At 44.1% G+C, this 23,689-nt stretch overlaps 1 protein-coding gene across 2 annotated transcripts; it reads left to right on the plus strand.

Annotated features, from left to right (window-relative positions):
• Nucleotides 1–1,403: 1,403 nt before the first annotated feature.
• Nucleotides 1,404–17,968, plus strand: LOC147304526 (uncharacterized). Of its 2 annotated transcripts, XM_086280705.1 has the most exons (6): nt 1,404–1,603; nt 10,205–10,291; nt 10,907–11,079; nt 12,544–12,617; nt 15,163–15,227; nt 17,132–17,968. In XM_086280705.1, the coding sequence occupies exons 1-5, from the start codon at nt 1,525–1,527 to the stop codon at nt 15,191–15,193; spliced, it is 444 nt and encodes a 147-aa protein (XP_086136831.1). In that variant the 5' UTR covers nt 1,404–1,524; the 3' UTR covers nt 15,194–15,227; nt 17,132–17,968. The 2 variants fall into 2 exon arrangements, with proteins under 2 accessions (XP_086136831.1, XP_086136832.1); XM_086280706.1 differs by lacking the exon at nt 12,544–12,617 and having other exon boundaries at nt 17,132–17,965.
• Nucleotides 17,969–23,689: the final 5,721 nt, after the last annotated feature.

The following is a 23,689-nucleotide window of genomic DNA, read 5'->3' on the forward strand; positions in this document are numbered from 1 at the left end:
AGCTAACACGAATCACTGACATCACACAAGCAGTTATTACACACAGGGTCAGTGTTGGGAAGGTTACTTTTAAAATGTATTCCACTACAGATTACATATTACATGCCCCAAAATGTATTTCAATGACAGTAACGTATCCGGATTACTTAATTAATATATTATCATGCTTTTTACAGCTACATGAATGTTGCTGTGATTTATTACTATTACTGAAGGTTACTCGCCATTTTTGCAGTGATCTCGTATAGAAATCAGGTCCGCGGCTCCGAGCCGTAGTAAAGGGGCCTCTGACTAATACGTCGGGTTCGTGTCGGCTCGTAGCCGAAAACTAGCTTCACTTTGTTGTCTGGGTCAACTTTGCTAGTGAGAGACAGAGAGAGGCGTTGAAAGGCTGCTCATACGGAGCTTATTGTTTCAGAGGAAACAGTCGAGTCTTAACAGCTTACTCACAGCTGGGCTTCACTGCCCATCAGGCTACACTCTTCAGGGCGATGCCTGTAACACTCTGCCTGTTGCCTTCATATTAAATCATTTTTGGATAATTATTTTAAAAAATGTTTCTTCACGTCATTATGCGGCCGCGAGTAGAGGTGACGTGGGCCTGAGACTGAGGCACAGACATTAGAGCCTCTTAATGTGTGTTTGTTTGGGTTTCCACCAGCGTGGAAACCAAAAACAGAGAGGACATAGCCGAACATATGAAACAGGAGAAGACCGCTGTGTAATCCATTTATTTCAGCAAAGTAACTGTATTCTGAATACCACCTTTTTAAACGGTAACTGTAACTGAATACAGTTACTCATATTTTGTATTTTAAATACGTAACGGCGGTGCATGTACTCTGTTACTCCCCAACACTGCAGGGCTGATGAAATCATCACTTATAGACTGCTTTTTGTCTGTTATGAATATTTGTGGATGAAACATGTGAGTGAAAGTTCAAATGAGGGGAGCCAGTACTGTGTGACAGCAGTGCAGCACAAGCACACACAGGTTTGTGCGTGCCTGCGCTGCCTCTCTTTATTTGATGAACAAACATATTGTATTTACAGTCCTGGTGATTTTTGTATGTTTGTGTGAAAAACACAGGTCAGTGTTTTCTTTGTGAAATGCAGCTTAACTTGAGTTTTTCCCTTCAGGACGGTCTGAGCTGATCCTTTGTGGGGAGTGAGAGCACAGAGGGAGTGTAACGTTAGCCCGACTCACTGACTGTGAAACTGTGGAAGGACCTTTAATGCTGCAGTTTTCACTGTGATTCATGTCTGTCTGTTTCTTCATGTTTGGCAAACGTGGAGCAAACTTGGCAGGAAAACCAGAACCCCCCCCCCGCCCACCTTCTCAGTGTCCTCATCCTCCTCCCCCGCTCCCTCTCTCCTCCCCTTTTCTCTGTGTTCATATTCATTCAGAGCTCCGTCGCTCAGACCATCACACCTCTCTGTGCTCTCTCTGCTCTCTGCTTTCTTCATCTCCAGGTCTCCCATCTGTCCCTGTCTCTACCATCCTCATCCTCACTCTGTCTCTCCATGGGAGTCATGTCCTCCCCCAGGTTCCTGTCACTTCATCTGCTTGGAGCCTTGCTGCTGCCGCTGCTGCTGCTGCCTGGTGAGTCTGTTGCAGCTGTTCTACTTCCTGTTCTGAATGTATTTGACATGTTTGCCCCCCCTCCTCACCCCGGCTCTGTTTGTATGTCAGGCTGAAATGAGCCCCCCTTCTGTCTGTGTAACAGGAAAAGTGATTGAGTAAGAAAACAGCGGTGTCATGTGTTTTAGAGCCCACACTTCCTCTGTGATTGCACTAACCCTAACTCTAATATTCTGATGAAGAGTCACAGAAAGTCAATGAATCTTGGCTGATGCTGGAGTTTCTAACACACAGCCTTCTTTTTTTAGACCAGGATGGAAAAAGCAGCGACTGCTGATGTCTAGTTTACTGTCCTGCAGGGGATTGTTGCTCTGTGAGAAATCTGGATCTGATTAAAGCTAACAGAGCACAGAAACCTTCCTCCTTAAAGCCCACTCTGTTCTGATTGGCTAACTTGTGGAAGCCTGCCGGGGGGCAGAACACAATGAAAGAAGGCTCCTCATGCCTCCTTTACTCTGATTGAACACAGAGTGGGTGTGGCCTCTGTCCTCTCTTCATGACATCACCCAAATTTAGCAGAAAAAAAAGTCTGTATGCGAGCTGTTAGCTCTCAGGGACTGCAGGTACATCCACAGACCGCGTTATTCCATGACCATCCACCACTGGAGCAGGAGATAGGTGACAGGAAATAAGGAGACAAGAATAGGTCCCTTTGTGTTTGTAGCTCTTTGATTTCCATGTTTTATTCTGTTTGTCTTATCACTGAAACAAGCAACAAACAGGCGACTTGGTCCCAGATTTACTAATTGGGGTAAATTAGCATAAAATCACAAAAATGTGCCAGTGAGTGAACGTGCCCTAATGTGTACATACAGCCAGGCAGTTTTGCTAATTACCAGTGAAACTGAAGGACACACGAGAAGATCAATGAGAATGTTTAGTGACCAAAAACCCAAACAGTGTGACTGACAGTGGAAGCACTGCTCAGCTCAGTGTTTGAGATGTAAAGGCTTCTGTCTAAGCTGATGGGACTGTGTGGATCCAGCAGGTCGAGGCTGGTCCTCTGTTAACAGACACAAGACAGAACTTACCACCAACCACATGTTAATGAAGTTACTGCTGCATGGATGTAAGTGTACACTTGTTTATTTCCTGCGTGCTGTGAAAGGCAAATGACTCACAGCCACCTGTGGGCAACTCATACCCTCAGCAGAATCCTGAGTACACTCAGTGACACCTGAATGATGAGTCATAAGATCCCAACACACACCATCTCAAATAACCTGACATGGAGCTCCCTGTAAATGTAGCTAAACTTAACAGAAGAAGTAAAGAAGTTTGTGTTTGCTCGGTTGTACCTCTTAGCAGTAAATCTTACACCGCTGGAAAAGCTCTTTGTTTCTCCTTAAATTGAGCCACATTTGTGAGGAAATGCATCCGTGTGCTGAGCAACAGAGGTGAGTATGGAAGTTGTGCCCATGAAAAATGGTTCATGCTCAAAATCCCTCCAACGTGGCTGAATATAATGCCTCCAGCCCACTGCTGGAAGCATTGCAAGTTTTGGCCAAAACTCCTCCACAGCTGGAAGTTTTCACAAATGTTTGATTGCAGTTGTTGCTGCTGAGGGGGGCCCAGCCAGTTATGAGGTTTGGGGCACAATCACTTTCTCACACATGGAGGTTTGGATTTTCCACCTAAATAATAAACTCTTGTTATCTTTGTCTGATATTTAAATTTGTTCGATGAACTGAAACATTTAAGTGTGACAAACATAGACAGAAAACAGGAAGCGAGGCGGTACCTTACCACTGTACCTACAGGGCAGCAGCTTTTGGTGGAGTCACTATGATGGTGTGAAAGCAACTTGTCATCACTGAAAACAATCTAAATGCAGAGATATCAATGTGAGATCCTGCAGTCCCACAGCTCCACCGTCTGTGCCTGAACTCTCCTCCACAACAACAACGCTCGACCCCACCGAGCAGATTTGTCCCAGGCTACAGTGCAGAGGATGGATCAGCCTGCCTGAAGCCCTGACCTCAGCCCTTTAAACACTCGTGAGCTCCGAGTGTGCCGGTAGTGCCACAGTGAACAACACAAACCACACTGGCTGACTGGTGATGAACGCTGGCTGAACAATGGGCTTCCATCCACGGCCGTTTGTGACCGAGCTGGTAGCCGTTTAAGAGGAAACAAAAACCTTTTCCCAGCGATGTGTTTGTGCGTGTGTGTGTCTGTGTGTGTGTGTGTGTGTGTCTGTGTGTGTGCGTGTGTGTGCGTGTGTGTGTGTGTGCGTGTGTGCGTGTGTGTGTGTGTGTGCGTGTGCGTGTGTGTGTGCGTGTCTGTGTGTGTGCGTGTGTGTGTGTGTGCGTGTGTGCGTGTGTGTGTGTGCGTGTGCGTGTGTGTGTGCGTGTGTGTGTGTGTCTGTGTGTGTGCGTGTGTGTGTGTGTGCGTGTGTGTGTGTGTCTGTGTGTGTGCGTGTGTGTGTGTGTGCGTGTGTGTGTGTGTGTGCGTGTGTGTGTGTGTGCGTGTGTGTGTGTGTGTGTGTGCGTGTGTGCGTGTGTGTGTGTGCGTGTGTGTGTGTGTGTGTGCGTGTGCGTGTGTGTGTGTGCGTGTGTGCGTGTGTGTGTGTGTGCGTGTGCGTGTGCGTGTGTGTGTGTGCGTGTGTGTGTGTGTCTGTGTGTGTGCGTGTGTGTGTGTGTGCGTGTGTGCGTGTGCGTGTGCGTGTGTGTGTGCGTGTGTGTGTGTGTCTGTGTGTGTGCGTGTGTGTGTGTGTCTGTGCGTGTGTCTGTGCGTGTGTGTGTGCGTGTGTGTGTGTGTGCGTGTGCGTGTGTGTGTGCGTGTGTGTGTGCGTCTGTGTGTGTCTGTGTGTGTGTGTGCGTGTGTGTGTGAGTGTGTGTGAGTGTGTGTGTGTGTGTCTGTGTGTGTGTGTGTGTGTGTGTCTGTGTGTGTGCGTGTGTGTGAGTGTGTGTCTGTGTGTGTCTGTGTATGTGTGTCCGTGTGTCTGTGTGTGTGTGTGTGTCTGTGTGTGTGCGTGTGTGTGAGTGTGTGTCTGTGTGCGTGTGTGTGAGTGTGTGTCTGTGTGTGTGCGTGTGTGTGAGTGTGTGTCCGTGTGTCTGTGTCTGTGTGTCTGTGCGTGTGTGTGTGTGTCTGTGTGTCTGTCTGTGTCTGTGTGTCTGTGCGTGTGTGTGTGTGTCTGTGTGTCTGCGTGTGTCTGTGTGTGTGCGTGTGTCTGCGTGTGTCTGTGTGTGTGTCTGTGTGTCTGTGTGTGTCTGTGTGTGTGTAATGCACCTTTGTGATTGACAGGCTGCTAGAGATGACATACTTCCTGACTTCCTGTTTGGAAACAATTAATAACCCTCCCCCACAGTTCCCATCCAGCCCCTAAAACCGTGTGTGAGCTTATTGAAATCTGAGAAACAGAAAATTAAAGTCACATGTGCGCAGTGTGAAACACTCCTACAGACTCAGAGCCTCTGAAGCCTCATTCATCCACAATGACCGTGATACGTCCGTGCATCATCGACCCTCACGCTTGGTTTAATCATGCGTGTACTGGGTGTTTGTGTGCACTGTCCCTTTAATCCCGTGTAAAAGAGCAGGCGTAACATGTTGGTCGACATGGATCAGATCAGCTCTGCCAGATCATCACAGGCTTGACCTCATTTGTTCTCCCACATTTACACCTTGAAGAGTTATTTAGAGTAAAACGAGGACTCCTCTGGGCTGTAACTCAGGTGGTAGATCTGGTGTCCTCTGTATCCAGAGGCCGGTGGGTCGATCTCTTAAGTGTGCTTGAACACTATGTTGAAACAGAGAGTCGCCGCTTTTCTTTTCCAAACTGTCAAATGTTTGGTCAAACTGGCTGGAATCTCCAAATTGTGCACGTCCTGTCCTGCTGTTGGGCTTCTGGCACTATTACAGATATGTAAATGCTCTTGTTGACCACAGACTTTCTATCAAACCCAGTGAAGGAGACCTAACAGGAAGTGTCCAGTTCAAACTCGTTTCTGGGAGATTGATGGCTGCAGCTCTGAGGTGGAAACTGTAACTGCAGAGCAGCTGTGCTTCCATTTGTGTGTTAATTAGGAACACTAACATCTCTGAGAATGCAGGCATCATGTTGAGTTTCTATTCAGACCTTCAGAGGTCAGCTGAGGGTTTCGGACTTGAGATCCTGTCCTCATGTGTTTCAGGATCAAGTGCAGTCCAGCAGCTGTTTTTATATTTAAGTAACTAAGTAAGTAAAATGTATTTATGAAGCGTTTTTCACAGATAAATCACAAAGTGCTTCACAGTAAAATAAGAGATGGATATAAAATATATAACAATGTAAAACAGAAAACAATTAAAAGCTTGTCAATATAAAAATGTCTTCAGCTGATTTTTAAAAGAGTCAGTGGAGTCACGCTGCCTAATCACACTTAGAGCTGGTTTCAGCAGGTCACAGATATACTGGGGAGCTTGATATACGGTGGAGCTTGAGCATGTAGGATCCTACAGGTTAAAACCAACATTTTAAAGTTCAATTTCAATTCAATTCAATTCAATTTTATTTATATAGCGCCAAATCACAACTAAAGTCGCCTCAAGGCGCTTCATAGATACAGAGAAAAACCCAACAATCAGATTAGCCCCCTGTGAGCAGCACTTTGGCGACAGTGGGAAGGAAAAACTCCCTTTTAACAGGAAGAAACCTCCAGCAGAACCAGGCTCAGGGAGGGGCGGGGCCATCTGCTGCGACCGGTTGGGGTGAGAGAAGGAAGACAGGAAAGTGAAACCTAAAATTTACTGACAACCAATGAAGAGAAGCCAAACCTGGAGTGATGTGTGTGATCTTGTGTTTGTGGCAGTTAAAAGTCTGGCCGCAGCTTTCTGCACAGTCTGAAGACGATCCAAAGCTGATTAATTAAAAACCAGTTACAGTAATGCAAACAGGAAGCATGAAGAATCATCTCGGGTTCAGCCTCTGACACCAGCAGGCTGAAATATTCCTTAGAAGATAGAAACAGCTCAGAGACGCTCTCACCACATTAAACTGTTGAATATGACACCGAGGAGTCTGAAGCTCAATTCAGCAGAAGAGTCTAAGAAGCTGACACGCTGCCTGATTTCTGAAATCACGTTATCAGTAATCAAAGTTTCTCTTTTATGAGAGTTTAGCTGGAGAAATCGTCGTTTAACCACAGCATGATGTCTGACAGGCAATTACTTAAACTAGACAATTTATAAAACTCTTTGAAAGAACAGTATAAGTGAATGTCAACAGCATAGAGATGATTGGAGATATTAACGCCTAATGATTTTGGCCTCGGGGGAAAATATAGAGCAAAAAAAAACCTGGACCCAGGACAGATCCCTGAGGGACCCCACAAGGCAGACGTCACAAAAACAGTCAAGATCTTTCAGATAAATTTGACATGAACTATTTTAAAACGCCAGCAGGAATCATGATGCTGTAATCTACAGTATCAAAGTGAGGCCAACAGAACCAGCACTGTGTACTCGGACATCATCACACACTTTAAGTAGAGCCGTTTCAGTGGAGCGCGATTAAAGAAAACCAGACCTGAAAACATCCATGACAGAAAGAGTTAAGTTGTTTTGCTACTGTTCGGAAGAGCTGCATCCAAACGAGGTTTTCGTTAACTAAAGTGCTGTGTAGATGTCGACCTCTACAGTTTGTTTCCACGAGAAACACGTTTCTCCTTAATCCAAACTACAGTTGGGTTTCTGGCTCCTGGCGTCACTTTGGTAAAAAGCCTGATATTCATCAGACGACAGCAGATGGTTTTGTTTCCCCCCCAAAAAAGCTTCTGATGTGTAAAACTTTGGTGACAGCCACACGCTGTTTATACAGATCACTGTTAGAGGACTGAACTTGTGACAAAGGGGATTTAACGAGCTGCAGAGTGAACAGGAAGTGAAGTTTTATTTGTGTTTGTGGAGATAAGACTCGGAGACTCTTTCATGAATCAGTGTGATGGTGTTCAGACAGTGAGCAGAAACTTTTCCCAGAGAAACTCTGGGCTCAGCTGATGTATGTGAGGGAGGAAGAGGAGCATCCTTGGGGACCAGGATTCCCACCAGAATGTGACTGAAGGCTTTTCTCATCGCTTTTCCCTCCACAACCGGTCCTCTTGTTGTCAGCGCCTCGATCCGCCTGCTTCAGTGGCACAGAGCGGAGAATCAGCGCCCCCTGCTGGTTGTGTGAGGGTGCCCGTAGCACTCATGTATACATACATGCTTGCATGAATGTGTGTGAGTGCGTGAATGAGGCAAAATGCTTTGAGTGCTCAGGTGAAGTAGAGAAGTCCATGCTTTTAACAATAACATCCAAATCTGGGCAGACCCCCAGTCTTATTCTGAGCCTTGTTTTCCCATCTTTCCAAACTTTCCCGACTTTTCCAAGACAGAAACTCAGTTTTGAGATTTTCCAACACCACAGAAATCTATATTTCATCCCTTTAAAAACTGTTTAAAAGCCTTCCTGTATGCTGAATATCCATGTTGTTCCCACAGTGATGGCCTTCACATGACTTGCTTTGAGTTTCCGACTCTTCATGCGTTTTCCTGAATCGTCCATGTTTTCCAGATGTGCTGATCTAAGAGAAGTTTGTCCTTCTTTGTGGTAAACATGTTTTTCTGTGAGACTTCCTCTGCTGTCTGCGGACGCTCGGCCGTGTCCTGTGCGAGGCTTGTGGTTGTCGGATGCTCCTTGATGGCGTGTCTCTTCACATCAGTCACACGGCCGGAAGAAATGTCCAAAATCCTTCAGCTGTGATGGAAGCTGCAAACTTTTAATCACACAGTGACAAACTTTAAAGCTGTCTTACTATGAATGTTCCAGCTTATTACACTTTGCTGTCTGAGAAACAACCCCAGCACCCTCCAGGCCCTGTTTATAACCTGTGGTGACCAAAGTTTACCCAGTCACATCGTTTTGGGCTCACGTCTTTGTTACAGAAAGCAGGAAATGATAGTTCAAAATCTCAGAGCAGCATCTGAATCTCACGTCAAAGCCAAAAGTCAGCACTCAGAATGTCTTGATGCATCCTAAACAAACCAGGAAAGAAAGCTGATTGTACTGATCAGTATCCAGGTGACTTCTCCAGTCTCGCCTGACTGAGCCAAGGTTAGCTGAAGACAGCAATGACACCAAATCAAACCAAAACCACGACGATGACAGCACTGTTGCCTCACAGCAAGAAGGTCCTGAGTTCAGTTCCAGCATCAGGTCTTTCTGTGTGGAGTTTGCATGTTCTCCCCGTGTACTCCGGCTTCCTCCCACAGGTTAGGTTAACTGCAAACTCTAAACTGCCCATAGGTGTGAATGGTTGTCTCTCTGTGACAGACTGGGGACCTGTCCAGGGTGTCCCCCTGCCCCTCGCCCTGTGCTAGCTGGGACAGGCTCCAGAGCTGCAGCTTTCACTCATTTCTTGAATAAAATGTTAGATTTGGTAAAGTTTTCCTTGAAGGTTAAACTTGTTCTACACCTGTGCAGTGTTAGACAACACAGCATAGCTCCGATACCTCCGCTGTGTGATTTAACATTACGTTTACAGTAAAGCTCACAGCTGGAGAAGGTCACTCTTGGAAATGTTAATAACTTGAAACAAGGTGCGGTGAACGTGGCGTCCAGGCTGTTCCAGAGCAGATAGATTCATAACAATAATACGTCTGTGAAAACATGCTGAGGCTCACATCTGAAGACAAACACTCCCCACAGTTTCTTCTGGAGGCCAGTGGAGAAATAACTTTGATGCATGGAGTAATGGAAACAATCCAAAACTCTGAAAATATGAGACAACTCCTCAACGGAGCTTCACGGGGTCAGAGAGTCATATTTACTCGAGTCTGCGCCGTCAGACACACTTTTTACAAACCTTAACAGTTATCCAGAGCTCACGGAGCATTTCTTAGAGTCTCCTGTTTCAAATACATACAGAATATGAATCCATTAGATTATTTAAGGTCTGCTTCACCAGCTGCAGCTTAGTGATGGACAGACGAATGCTTCTCTATTCATAATCAAGTCAAACTGAAACTTGTGATGTTGAAACGGTTCCTGTAGCTCATGCTTTTCATTGGTCATGTGATGTAAGACTTTTATATGATTTGAGAGACACACAGACGGTTTGTTGTACTGCTGTTTGGGCGGCGGCGGCGGCGGCGGCGGCGGGGGTATTGGAAGAAAACAGAAACTGGAGATCGATTCAAACCTTCACAGAGCTCAAAGTGACAGGACACAAGATTAAATTCAGGATAAATAAATCAAATGCTTCATTTTCTTTCTTAACACAATAGGATATAAAAAGGATAAAATAACCACAATGTCATATTACAACTAAAGAAAGCACATTAAGAAATTTGTTTAAATCAAATCAAACTTATATGTATTTGATTTTATTTAATTTTTTCACAATTAGAAGAAATGAAAGAAAGAGAAACATCAATTTGAAACAGTCTGAAGTGGAAAACGATTATTTTGAATATTTTTCTCCTGATCGTTTGTTTTTCAGAGCGTTCGTCTCAGTGTGAAGCTCAGCTGAGAAGCTTCCACCCTGTAACACTGAAGCTGTCTCAGAGACAGACACTCACTCATCTGCATTTTGCTCTCAGGTTCTTGGGCCCAGCATTATGATGATTTCACATCATCTCCAGATTACGACTCTGACTACAACTCCACCTTTGAGTACAGCTTCTTCAGTAAGTCCCTCTTAAGTTTCTTCACTAAGAAAATGATTTCTCTCCCACAGGTCGCTGCGTCTGAAAACACCGAGGTAAACCAGGCCGCTTTAGTTACAGTTAAATATGAACATATTTAGACATATGAAGTTAATTTAGACTCTTCATTATTGACATGTTGTTCAAGGTAAAGCTGACATTCTTCAGCTGTAACTTGATGTTAATACTGCATGGACTGATGTTTAAATGACATCACTGTTTGTCAGTGTGACACGTGCAGCCTGACAGGGCAGCCCGGTGGGGGCATGCTGAGGGTCTGCTGAGGGTCTATAATGGTGGGCCACAATATCAGCAACAGTGTATACAACATGTGCAAATATGCAATAAACTGAGTTCTCAGTCGCATATTTGTTACACTTGCATGTTTGAAACGATCCAAGTAATCTACAAAAAAGGTTCATCAACTCAAAAACTAAGAAAAATGTATCAAACTCTGAACATGGAATGAAACATTTTATTACTTCAAATCTACAGCCCATCAGTTATTATTATTGTTACTGTTTCCAGTGAAACGATGGGAGTCGTTTAGCTTTCAGAGGTGATGCACAGCTGATGGATGTTTGTTGGTGTTTGCAGGTAATACGAGCAGCGAGGACCTGGACAGACTTGTGGAACGCTACCTCGATCCAGACGAAACTACGGAGGACACTGGAGGACCAGAGGAGGAAGTGGCTGTAACCATGGTGATTACAAGAAGAACAACAGAGGGGGTCAACGCTCACGGCACTGCACCATTTCCTGTATGTTTGGTAAGAGCGAGTATTGAGAGGCGGGGCCAGCTGTTGCTGGGTTGGAACATCTTAGTCGCACTGTGACAATTAAAGGTCCCACTTTAGCTGTTAAATGGACTGGTTCTTATATAGCGCTTCTTTCTACTCTTCTGAGCACCCAAAGCTTTATACAACTTGTGCATTCACCCATTCACAAGCACATTGTTCTAAGTACTTTCTAAGTAACATTCACACACATTCATAGTCCGATGCATCGGAGAGCAATTTGGGGTTAATATCTTGCCCAAGGATATTTGGCATGCAGACTAGAGGAAGCCAGGAATCGAGCCACCAACCTTCCGATCAGTAGATGACCTGCTCTACCGCCTGAGCTACAGCCACCCTTGACCATGAGCTACTGTTAGCAGTAGCTCATGGTCAAGCAGCCATTCACTTTACCTGAATCCTAGAATCTCTCCCCTCCTGATTATGTCGCTCTATCTATTTTCTCACTGCTTTAGTTGAACCTTCCTCCATCTGTCCCTCATCCTGTTGGGCCTGCCTGTAAGATGTGAAACAAAGTGACTTTGATAAATATCCTTATTGATCCAGTTTCTCTTCTGAACAGAGCCAGTTCACAACAGCATCTCTTTAAAGTCTTATGATAATGTGGTGCTACTGAGCCAAAATCACAAGTATTCCTCTGTTGCTGAATCCAGTTGAAAAGTATAAATGAATTATGTATTTTAATGTTGGCTTAACAAACAGCTTCATTCTTTTCTCATTTCAGTGGCTCTCATACACCTTCGTAATTTTCAGCTTCGCCACTTCTTCCACACTAAAGGTGTGTGAGTGCACAGCGAAGGTGGGGAGGGTCCTGTTGTGTTGAGAGATTTGATTAGACAGTCTCAGTATTGAAAATGAGTGACGGGCTGTGCATCCGACCTTCAATTGACCCAAACGTGCATCTACCTCCCGGGAGAAGCCCGGCGTTCAGAGATATCGATCGTGTTCTGAGGAAAACGAACTCTTTAGCTTCTGCTGAGCTCCTTCATGATTCCTCAGCTCCAGGTTTGGATCGGAGCTGCAGGACCTGCTGATCCACATCCAAGCTGAGCTCTGCTGGTATTTATAGATGTGCTGACTGAGCAGCTGCCTGCAGACTGAGCCCATCTGCTTTGTGTAAAAAAGAATAGGTCTGATCTCTGCTGGCACCAACAAACACAACGCTTCTCAAATCCGTGAATAAAAACAACTCGAGTGCAGTAAAAAAACAGCAGAAACAGGACAGCAAAGGATCTGTTCATGTTTAAACATGACATAGAGCTGATCTGAGGTCTGCTGTTCTTGGTCTTGTCAAGTTCACTTTGGTTGAATTCCAGCATCCATTAACTCACAAAAGAGCCATAAATCTGCACCACAGAAGAAGAAAGGAGTTCACAAACTGCTGTTGATCTCTGTGAGGAAAAACATTTCATAATCCTGCCTCTGTGTCCCCGTCAGGTTTCTGTGGTCAGGCTGAGAACTCTGCTGAGCCTCATGGTTCACCAAACCCTGAGTCAAAGCCAAACCTTCAGGTTGAAACTCAGAAAACCACACACGGTTTCACTTAACTCCCAGTTTATGAATTAAACAATTTTTAAAAATATGTTTCTCTTCCACTGCATGTCTGTATTTCTTCCTGTTAAAAGGGAGTTTTTCCTTCTCACTGTAGCCAAAGCGCTTGCTCGTAGGAGGTCATATGATTGTTGGCGTTTGCTCTGTGCCTTCCAGTACAAAGAGCCTCGAGGCGACTGTTACTGTGATTTAGCTCTGTGTAAATAAAACAGAATCGAAAAGTTTAAACTTTCTGACGGTCCTGAATTTAAATCTCTGCCAGGATTCATCCAAAGATGGTGATAAAAGTTCAACTTCCAAAACTTTATTTAGAGCCAACAAACCTTTTTTTCAAATTTGCTGATGTTTCTATAAACGCACCTTTCATGTTCATCAAAGCTAATGCTAGAGTTTAGAAAAGTATCCAGGAGCCTGTAGAAGGATTTTTGTTCATCATTAGGCTGCCCGCTGCACAAAGTGCGTCTTTATATGTCATTTGAGGACCTCCATCTTTGGTCCACTGACGGGTTGTTTTGTGACGCCAGGCGACGTCTGTTTTGTTTGACGTCCTCTGTCTGCTGTTGTCGGGAGGACCTCTGTGTACGCGCTCCAAATAGTCCAAATTTGGTTGTTGTACAAGTCTTTTAAAAACGGAGACACCTTTTAGACATCGTTTTCATAACGCTGCTACATGTATGTAATCCACCGTGATCTGCAGACAGTTTTCTGAGCAGATGGTCCAGTTGATGAACAAACTTCTCATACTTTCTGTCACAACGTCTCTCAGAGCAGGCGACCATCACAGCACCATTCACGCCCTCTGACAAGGCTTTTCACAATAAAACAGGATACTTAAAAATGAACCTTATATAATGCAAATGCTCTTTTAAACGTATGAAACACATATTTTAATGAATGACAATTTTAACCTGGTTACAAACAAATAAGCTGATTAACTAAAATAAATAAAACATTTAAAGAAAATCAGTAAAATGTAAAATAACCAAAAATGATCCACATGAATGAATCAACAGGCTAAGACTAGTTATCCATATTCATGTCATGTTGATAACGACAATGTTGACATTTGTAAATTAAAAAATATTGCATTTATTAATCATGTACATTTCCTGCACCTCTCCACAATGTCCAAATAAGTGTCCAGGTTGGGTCACTGTTGGACGTCCTATAGATGTCCAGAATTGGTCATGGACCGGCAGACCCAATATAGACCTGACGTCCAATGTCCAGTGGGTGAGCTGTGCCCTCTCCCCTCCTACAAGGTCCACAGTCTGTGATCTGTGCTCTGATTTGTCTGGATCAGTAAAAACATTAAAATCAACGTTATTCATACAGCAGCTTTAACAAAAGTCCTTCAAAGAGCATCACGAGTGGCTGCGCAAACACAAACAGTAAAACAATTACAGACAACAATCAGCAAAGAAGAAATAAACATAACAAACATAGATCATTTAAATACAACCTCAAAAACAGCAGCGATGTGAAAAATACAATAAACTTCTATTTATTGGAAACAAACCAAAAGTGACACCTAGTGGTCTTAACGGGATATGACATCAGATCGCTGCAGACCTCCATCTGGAACAACGAGAATCACAACTCTTCATTATTCAGAGCAGAAGCATCAGCGTGTGGCACAAACAGAGGAGACAGAGATCTCTGCTCCTGTGTTTCATACACAACCACAGGATGAAGCTTTATTAGCACAACAACACCAAACAGAAACAGTGACAACATGTCACTAACTGGTGCACCCGTCTCAGTCCACACTCAGTAGAACAAACGGTTGTAGTTATGTTATAAATGACCATTAAAAACAAGAGATTCCGTTTTAAACCACAACAGTCACCTCGAGGTGCTTTTTACTGTAAGGTCGACCCTACAGTGATACATATGAAGAGTCAACAATTCTATAAATATAAATATCAACACTTCACGAGTTCTTTTGATTCCTCAGAGGCAGCCGATGGAAGACAGCACACTGCTCAGTAGACCATTCAACACTTTATTACTTCTAGAAGGGAGATGCGTCCTGCACAACACGTTGCTGCAGATCCCAAAATGCTGGTGTGCCCCTTTATTACAGAAGCTCTCTCATTCTAGTCTAAACAACAGTGTCGCAGTAACTTTCCACCAGAGATGCTCCCCTCTTATCTACTTTTTCCCAGGCGTGAGCGAGAGTCTGCAGCTCTCTACTCCCCAAGGACACACGGTCTCATGTCTTTATTTTCAGGGCTGTGTCCACTACTACACTATATAACTTTATAACACTTATTAATAAAAAAGCATAGATTATTGAGGCACTGAAAAATTATTTATTCCCCACAGTTATTTAACATATAATCACAGTAAACTAGTAATAACAAAACAACTAACAAGCTTCATGGTCAAACTTTCTAACAAAAACAATAAATATGTTGTCAAATGTCACTTATGACCCACTGAAGATGATGATGAAGACTATTTAAAAGTTTAACAAGCTGATGATGTGTTTACTGTCTGCAGGAAATCAGGACGCTGCTCTGGACTCTGGTGATCCTGTTGGTCCTGCAGCAGCTGCAACACACACTGTGAGCCAACACACACAGACACACACACACAGACACACACACAGACACACACACACAGACACACACACACAGACACACACACAGACACACACACACACACGCACGCACGCACGCACGCACGCACACACACACACGCACACACAGAGTCACACACAGAGACACACACACACACACGCACGCACGCACACACAGAGACACACACACGCACACACAGAGTCACACACACACACACACACACACACACACACACACAGAGACACACACACACACACACACACACACACACACAGAGACACACACACACACACACACGCACACACAGAGTCACACACACACACACAGAGTCACACACACACACACAGAGTCACACACAGAGACACACACACACACACACGCACGCACGCACACACAGAGACACACACACGCACACACAGAGTCACACACAGAGACACACACACGCACGCACGCACACACAGAGACACACACACGCACACACAGAGTCACACACAGAGACACACACACACACACGCACGCACGCACACACAGAGACACACACACGCACACACAGAGTCACACACACACACACACACACACACACAGAGACACACACACACACACACAGAGTCACACACAGAGACACACACACACACACGCACGCACGCACACACAGAGACACACACATGCACACACAGAGTCACACACACACACACACACACACACACACACACACACACACAGAGACACACACACACACACACACACACACATGCACACACACACACACACACACACACAGAGACACACACACACACACACACACACACACAGAGACACACACACACACATTCAGATCATTTAAACATTAGGAGAACCAAACTCTTCATAACATGCAGCGTTAAAGCTGAAGTTTCCTCAGTAAGAACTATAAATGCGGCTCAGGTCTGATCCCAGTTCAGTTAAACCTGAAACTTTTTGCTGTTGGAGTCATAAAAACAAAGACTTCATGGAGGCCCAACGAGTTCAGTATTAACAGAGTTTTAGTTTTAATAATGAATCCAAATGTTACAACAACTTGATAAAAAGTTGGAAGTGTGTCTGTGGTGAGAGTGAGTCTGGCATTTCCAATGATTCAATCAGATAAAAGTTGCTGAATGAAAGTTTGTCTGCTGTCAGGAGGAAAGGTTTCCCCTCCTCTTCTTCCATGTGGAGTCTTTTGTTCCTTTTAGTTCATGAATAAATGAAAATCATAGAAATGTCAGATTTTCTACTATTTTTCAGCTTCCACTGGAGCGTATTTGTTTAACGGGCTGACCACAGGAAATATATTTATCCAAAGCTTGTTTCGGTAATTATATGCAAATTATTTAAGTATCCAGATTTGTTTGGGCTGACTTTGCTCTTTTCGGTCACATGTGTGTAATCTTTAATATAGTTGATTTGTCAAAATATAATATGTGCTTAAACATGGAAATGCACAACTTTCAGTCCAAGTAGATGAAAGCTGCTGACCAATCAGCTTCTGTTGTCACAGCATGAATGGATGGAAGCAAACATTCAGGCTGTTGCTGTTGTGGCTGTTGTAATACAGTGTATCGCCACATGGTGGCGCCTCTTGTGTCATGGCTGGTAGGTCGCCCCCTTTTTCTTCTTCTTCGTTGAACCATCTCTGATATGGATCCTCCGTGTGTAGGTGCACTAGTGCGCTCTGGAGTAAGGTGTGGCAGAGCTGGCTGTTTTATTTGTAATATTTCAAACAAGCGAGTACTTGTGGAAAGTCGTGGCTCGTTGACGATCCACCTGCACACCTCCACGGCTGGCTTCATCTCCACCACACGTTACAAGGCGTTTGGTTTTCTTTGAATTTGCACAGTTTGATGTTTGATTTGATGTTTTTCATGTTGCAGCTGGTGACAGGTGTCGAGACAAGCCCCTCAGCTCCGTCCTCAGTGAACATGGCTCCTCATGGGAGCAGGTGGACCAATCACAGAGCTTCTTTCCTGAACCATTTCAGAAAGTTTGCAAACGCCTGGAAGATTTCACTACGTGGTGACATTTTTATTATACATAAAGACGTTTTTTGATGGAACTGCTGATTAAGCCATACTTTAGAAAAGATGTTTATATTTGTAATAAAAAGATGTTTTTAAAGACAATATGAAGTTATTTTGTGTCCTTATTGTGCAAACAAACAACATAAGTGTTTGTAGTTGAGTGCAAACAAGCACTGTGTTACAGAATAAACATGTTGATGGACGGGGTCAGCGGGGGCCTGGAGCTTTCATTTTTTCTCCAAATCACAAGTGTTGTTGGCTGAACTGTGAAACGTCAGCTGAAAGATTTCTATTACAGCAGAACCGTCACTGTGCAAACGTTTGCATCTGTTCATATTCAGGATCCAGGAGCGGATTTGGATCCACAGTTTAATCACAGATTTATTTGACTTGCGATACATTTTTGATTGTGCTGTTTATAGTTTTCCTCTAAATCCTGTTTGTTTGCATAAAAAAGACACAAAAGTGACAGAATAAAAACACGATTGTATGAATGAGCATATTTGCAGATACATTTATATATAAACAAATAAAGATGAAGTATTTAAAGTGGACCCCAGCATCCTCCGTGGTTACAATCATCAGTTTGTCAGCGACATGTTTGATTGTTTATTTGGATGTTTGATCTTCCTGTTCGAAAAAACAAAACTGCAGTCCCATCGACAACATGCTGAAAACTATTTTTATTAAAAAATAAACATTTTCCAAAACGTTTCAGATGTAGCAGCAAAATAAGTTTGACAGAAAATCCGCATGAAGAAGAAAACACCTGGACTTCTATAGGTTTGTGAATGTGGCAGCTCGCATCCAAAAGGGCTTCCTAGCAGCGGCAGAGATGAAGAAGACGGCCGTAGCGATCGATGTAGCGGTTCCCAATGACAGCAACATCAGGAAGAAGGAACACGAGAAGCTGGAGAAATACCAAGCGCTCAGATGTGAAGGCTGTGTGCAGGCAGGAAAAGGACCCAAAATGCAGACTCACGGAAACCAAAGGTGAACTTAAATACAGCTTTAATGCTGAACTCAAAAAGTAGCAAACTTCCAAATCAACTTACGCAGACAGCCAGAAAACACAGCATGAATGAGGGTAGATCGCAACACAGACACAGAAACACAGGGCTTAAATACACAGGTCGCGTCCAAATTCATGGGCTGCTTCCTCCTGAGGCCGCATTTGTAGACCGATTACGTCACAGCGACGAGCCGAAGGCTGTCCAAATTCGTAGACTCCTCCGAATGCAGCCGACAAATGCGTCCTCCTTTTCCCCGAATTTGAAGGATGGGTCGGGTGTGTCCTTCGTGGCCCACCATATCCCAGAATTCATAGCGCGGCCCAGCCAAACTCCAGTTTCCAACAATGGCGGCCGCTACTAAGTTTTAAAATTACTCATACTAATCTTTCTGGGTCACAAAATAAACTTTTAACATATTTTCAGGCGAGAAAGTAGCTGTGTAAACATCAAATATCTGCTCGGTTTATCAAGATATCGCATATTTGCAAAAGTGCTTCGACGTTTTCGGAGACGTCTGCTACCCACCAGCTCGACAGCTAGCCGGGAGCTCAAGGGTTACTGATGTGGCCGAGAACGGCACAACTCCCGGCACATCATTTTCAGATCATCGCGGAGTTTCGCTGCTCGGGTTAAACGTAATATATAAGTCACTTAGACAACCTAAAAATGTTATTGTTGGGCTTTTTTCAGTGTTTTATTTGTTCGTGAGTAAATCGGTTTGGCTGAGATTAAAGTTATTAGATTAGATAAAATAAAACTTTATTAATCCCCCGGGTGGTTTTCACACAGCTGAATAAACGTCAAACAGAAAACTGATTAAACAGAAGTGTGAGACAGTCGAGAATTTACGCCAGTGTCCTGTTATATTTTAGATAGCACGGAGCAGACGGCTGAGTTTATTAAACTCCACAGAGACAGTGGTGACGCTGATCAGAAGGCGAGACCGTCCAATTTCACGGCCGTTTACTTCCGGCCTACCCGACCTTCTGAGGACCCGGCCCACGTAGACCGCGAAGGCTGGGTCCTCAGGAGGATGCAGCCCATGAATTTGGACACGACCACAGAGGGAGCAATCAGGGATAGGAAACAGGAAGGAAACACTGCTGGGGCAAATCAGGGCTAACGAGACAAGGGAAGCACAACCAGACACATTAACAACAGACACAGACTTTCAAAGTAAAACAGGAAACAGACTGAACTCACAGACACAGACTCACAAGCAGACACTGCAACAGAGGGAACAGAGACGTGGGACCAGGGCAGACAGACCCTGACTGGACACAGAATAGAGGGAGTAAGGAAACCAAAACCTAAGAACCACATAATCACACACCAAGAAGAACTGGGGGAAAATAGAAATGCAAAACAGAAACCAAAACCTTCACAAAAATAAACTAAGATAAGAACACAAATAAAAAGGTACAAAACTGAAACCACTGGGTCAACGACCCAGGTACCCTAACACAGAGAAGAGCGCGAGAAAATGTGGAGGGTGAAGGTAACAGTGGTCCCAGTCGGAGCACTCGGTGCAGTGACTCCTAAACTAGGCGAGTGGCTCCAGCAGATCCCGGGAACAACATCGGAGATCTCTGTCCAGAAGAGCGCAGTCCTGGGAACAGCTAAGATACTGCAGGACCCGCAAGCTCCCAGGCCTCTGGTAGAGGACCCGAGCTTGAAGGATAAACCGCCCAGTCAAGGGTTTGGACAAAGCTTCTGATTTAATGGTTTTTCTTTATTTTCATGACTGTTTACATTGTAGATTCTCACTGAAGCCATCACAAATTTGACCGAACACAGATGGAATTATGTAGAAAAAAGTGAAATAACTCCAAACATGTTTTATTTTTTAGATTCTTTGCTTTGATTGCTGCTTTGCTGACTCTCTGCAGTTTCTCCATGAGCTTCACGAGGTCGTCACCTGAAAAGGTTTCCAACAGTCTTGAAGGAGTTCAGAGATGCTGAGCTCTTGTTGTTCCTCCATCTCATCCCAAACCATCTCCACTGGGTTTAGGTCAGGTGACTGGAGGCCAGACCATCAGGTGCAGCACTCCATCTCTCCTTCTTGGTCACAGAGCCCTCACACAGCCTGGAGGTGTGTTCGGGGCCATTGTCCTGCTGAAGAATAAATGATGGGATGTGGCTGCAGGATGCTGTGGGAGCCATGCTGCTTCAGTCTGCCTTCAGTTTTGAATAAATCCCCAACAGTGTCAGCAGCAAAGCCCCCCCACACCATCACACCTCCTGCTCCAGGCTTCACAGTGCATGTAGAGACCATCGTTCACCATCGCACAAAGACACAACAGGTGGAACCAAAGATCTCAGCTGTGGACTCATCAGACCAAAGCACAGATGGTCTAATTCCTCGTGTTTCTTGGCCCAAACAAATCTCTTCTTGTTGCTTTTCCTCAGTCGTGTTTCTCAGCAGCTATTTGACCATAAAGGCCTGATTCACACAGTCTCCTCTGAACATGTACAGATGTGTCTGCTACTGGAGCTGTGTGGCATCTATCTGGGCTCTGATCTGAGGCTGGTGACTCAGATGAATGTATCCTCAGCAGCAGAGGGACTCTTGGTCTTCCTTTCCTGGGGCGTCCTCATGTCAGACAGTTTCATCGTAGTCTTGATGTTTTTGCGACTGCACTTGGGGCCAAAGCTTTAGCAGTGTTGCAGACTGACTGACCTTCAGTCCTTACAGTAATGATGGGCTGTTGTTTCTCTTTACTTAGCTGATTGGTTCTCGCCATAATATGAACTCTATCAGTTGTCAAACAGAGCTGTGAGCTGTGCACCAACCTGACCGCTGCACAACACAACTGATGGTCCCAACCCCATTAAGAAGGCAAGAAACTCCACAACTGCACCCTGACAGGCTCACCTGTGAGATTTCAGGTGGCCACATCATGAAGCTCAATGAGAGAAGGCCGAGGGTTTGCAGCGCTGTCAACAAGGCAAAGGGCGGCTACTGTCAGGAATCTAAAATACAGTGGCTTGCAAAAGCAGGACTTCATGGTGTTGTTGCTCCCAATGTTCTCTTAGACAACCTCTGAGGCCGTCACAGAGCATCTGTATTTGTACTGACATTAGATCACACACAGATGCACTCTGTTTAGTCATAAGCACTCATCAGGCAATGTCTATGTGCAACTGACTGCACTCAGACCAAAGGGGCTGAATAATTACGCACACCCCACTTTGCAGTTATTTATTTGTAAAACATGTTTGGAATCATGTCTGATTTTCGTTCCACTTCTCACGTGTGCACCACTTTGTGTTGGTCTTTCACCTGGAAGTCCAATAACATTGATTCATGTTTGTGGCTGTAATGTGACAAAATGTGGGAAAGTTCAAGGGGGCCGAATACTTTTGCATCCACTGTATAAAACATATTTAGTTATTTATCAATTTTCTCTTTGCTACATAATTCCAAATATTTGATGTCTTCAGTTTGTATCTATAATCAAATTCAAATATTGTTTGTCACACACACTGTCAGATTTATATTGTTTATTGTCATTTATGCTTAGAAATATTTAACCATATATGCTTAGAGGTGTATGATCGATTGTGTAGTGATAGGATGTGTGATCTTTAGCAGTCTGCAAAGGCTTGGTGTGCATTCCAGAGTGTTCTGGCATTCACACCCTTATTCTGGGAGCATGGGAGAGGGCGTACCTGCTCTTATTGTTTTATGGTAGGAGAAACGTGCCTATATCTGTTATAGGCTAAGAGCCTTTTGTTTAGATGAACTGTTGGACTTCCAAACCAGCAGGGTTAGGGAAGTCGTTTATGGGGTCACGCTCTGACCCCACACACACACACACACACACACACACACACACACACACAACGCACAGGCAAGGTACTCTTTGTGTGTATGTAGACGTCGCATGTTAATGCACCTATGCATATTCATGTAGCCTCAATAAAAGAGCAGTGTTACGGGGGAGCAGATGAGAGCAACTGGGGTCAAGCGAAGGAACGGCGTTTGTCCGGTTCTCTCCCGTGCACGAGAAACATGAAGAACTTTGCCTACTCGTGTCTTGCTTTGCTGTGTAATTAAATTGTCCTTAACGTTCCAGTGAATAGGTTTGTAGCATAAAGCTATCACACACAACCATACACAGTATGACGTGTTGAAATGCTTGTTGCTGTGCAATGGCAGACCATTAAAGAATTTACAGATCATGACAGAACTGACAGATTTTAACTTGGAAATTTACAGTAAAAAAAATGTGCAAATAACAATTTAAGAGAGAAATGATAAGAGGTGTGCAGATAAACAGTGTGTGCGGTGAATGAGTCCTACACCTGGACAGCAGGTCGGAAAGCTCTGATCGAATGATGCCTTCACCACTCTTTGCAGATCTGTCCTGCTTGGTGCTGTTCCCAAACCAGGTGCAGATGTTTCCCGTCAGGACGCTCTTGATGGTGCAGGAGTGGAAGTTCTTGAGCACCGTCAACCACATGATGGAAGTCTCTAAGTGTTCTGAGGAAGAAGAGACGCTGGCGGGTTTTCTTAACCAGGGTGTTGATGTTGCAGGACCATGACAGAGTGATGTGGACACCCAGGTACCGGAAGCTGTCCACTCTCTCCACTGACGTGATGATCGGGGCTCGTAATTCCTCCTGGAAAGTAAAATAAAGAAGAACCATTAAATGAGAAGGTCCAAACTTTTGACTGGCAGTTACTCATACAGACATGTGTTTGTATGACAGCTTATAATCAATAGCAGATCTCAGGACCGCCTCCTGTGTATGTGTGTGTAATTTTAATAGTAGATGTAAGCGGGATGTACATGTCTATATCTTTAAATTACAGCATGTTAGAGGATAAGGGTCTTCTGTTACTGTTGTTCTTTCTTTTATCACACATGCACACATCCCTGCCATCCTCCTCTTCCAAATACTGCTTCACAGTTTGTGTTGTCTTTGTCTCATTCTGCTGCTGTCCTGTTGTGTTAAAAGGAAATAAAATACAAACAACCTTCTGTGCAAAACCCAGCCAGAGGCAACTACACTATATAGAATTCCTGCAGAGCTTTTTCAAAAATGTGATCACTGGATAAAATCATGAAAACAACTTTTAAAAAAGTCTTTTTTTCTCTCAAACATACGACATGTTTACCTGTGGTATACTTGTGTTCGTTTTTTCAATTCAGGCTTATATATAACACCAAATCACACCTCACTGTGCTTTTATAATGTAAGGTACAAACGCTTCAGTAACACAGAGAAAACCAATCAAACAACAGGAACTTGGTGACAGTGGAAAAAAGCCACGACCATCTGGGGCTGAGGGGAGAAGGACACGAGTTCCTTTATTTTCATTGATTATATTAGGACTAAATTTTTCTCCATTGAAATTAAACTAATATAATAATATTAAACAGGAAACGGG

The sequence above is a fragment of the Aulonocara sp. 'chitande type north' Nkhata Bay genome, linkage group LG22 (assembly GCF_057382095.1).
Source record: "Aulonocara sp. 'chitande type north' Nkhata Bay isolate Kocher_YH1m ecotype deep benthic linkage group LG22, A_spYH_male_GT1.1, whole genome shotgun sequence".
Lineage (NCBI taxonomy): Eukaryota > Metazoa > Chordata > Actinopteri > Cichliformes > Cichlidae > Aulonocara > Aulonocara sp. 'chitande type north' Nkhata Bay.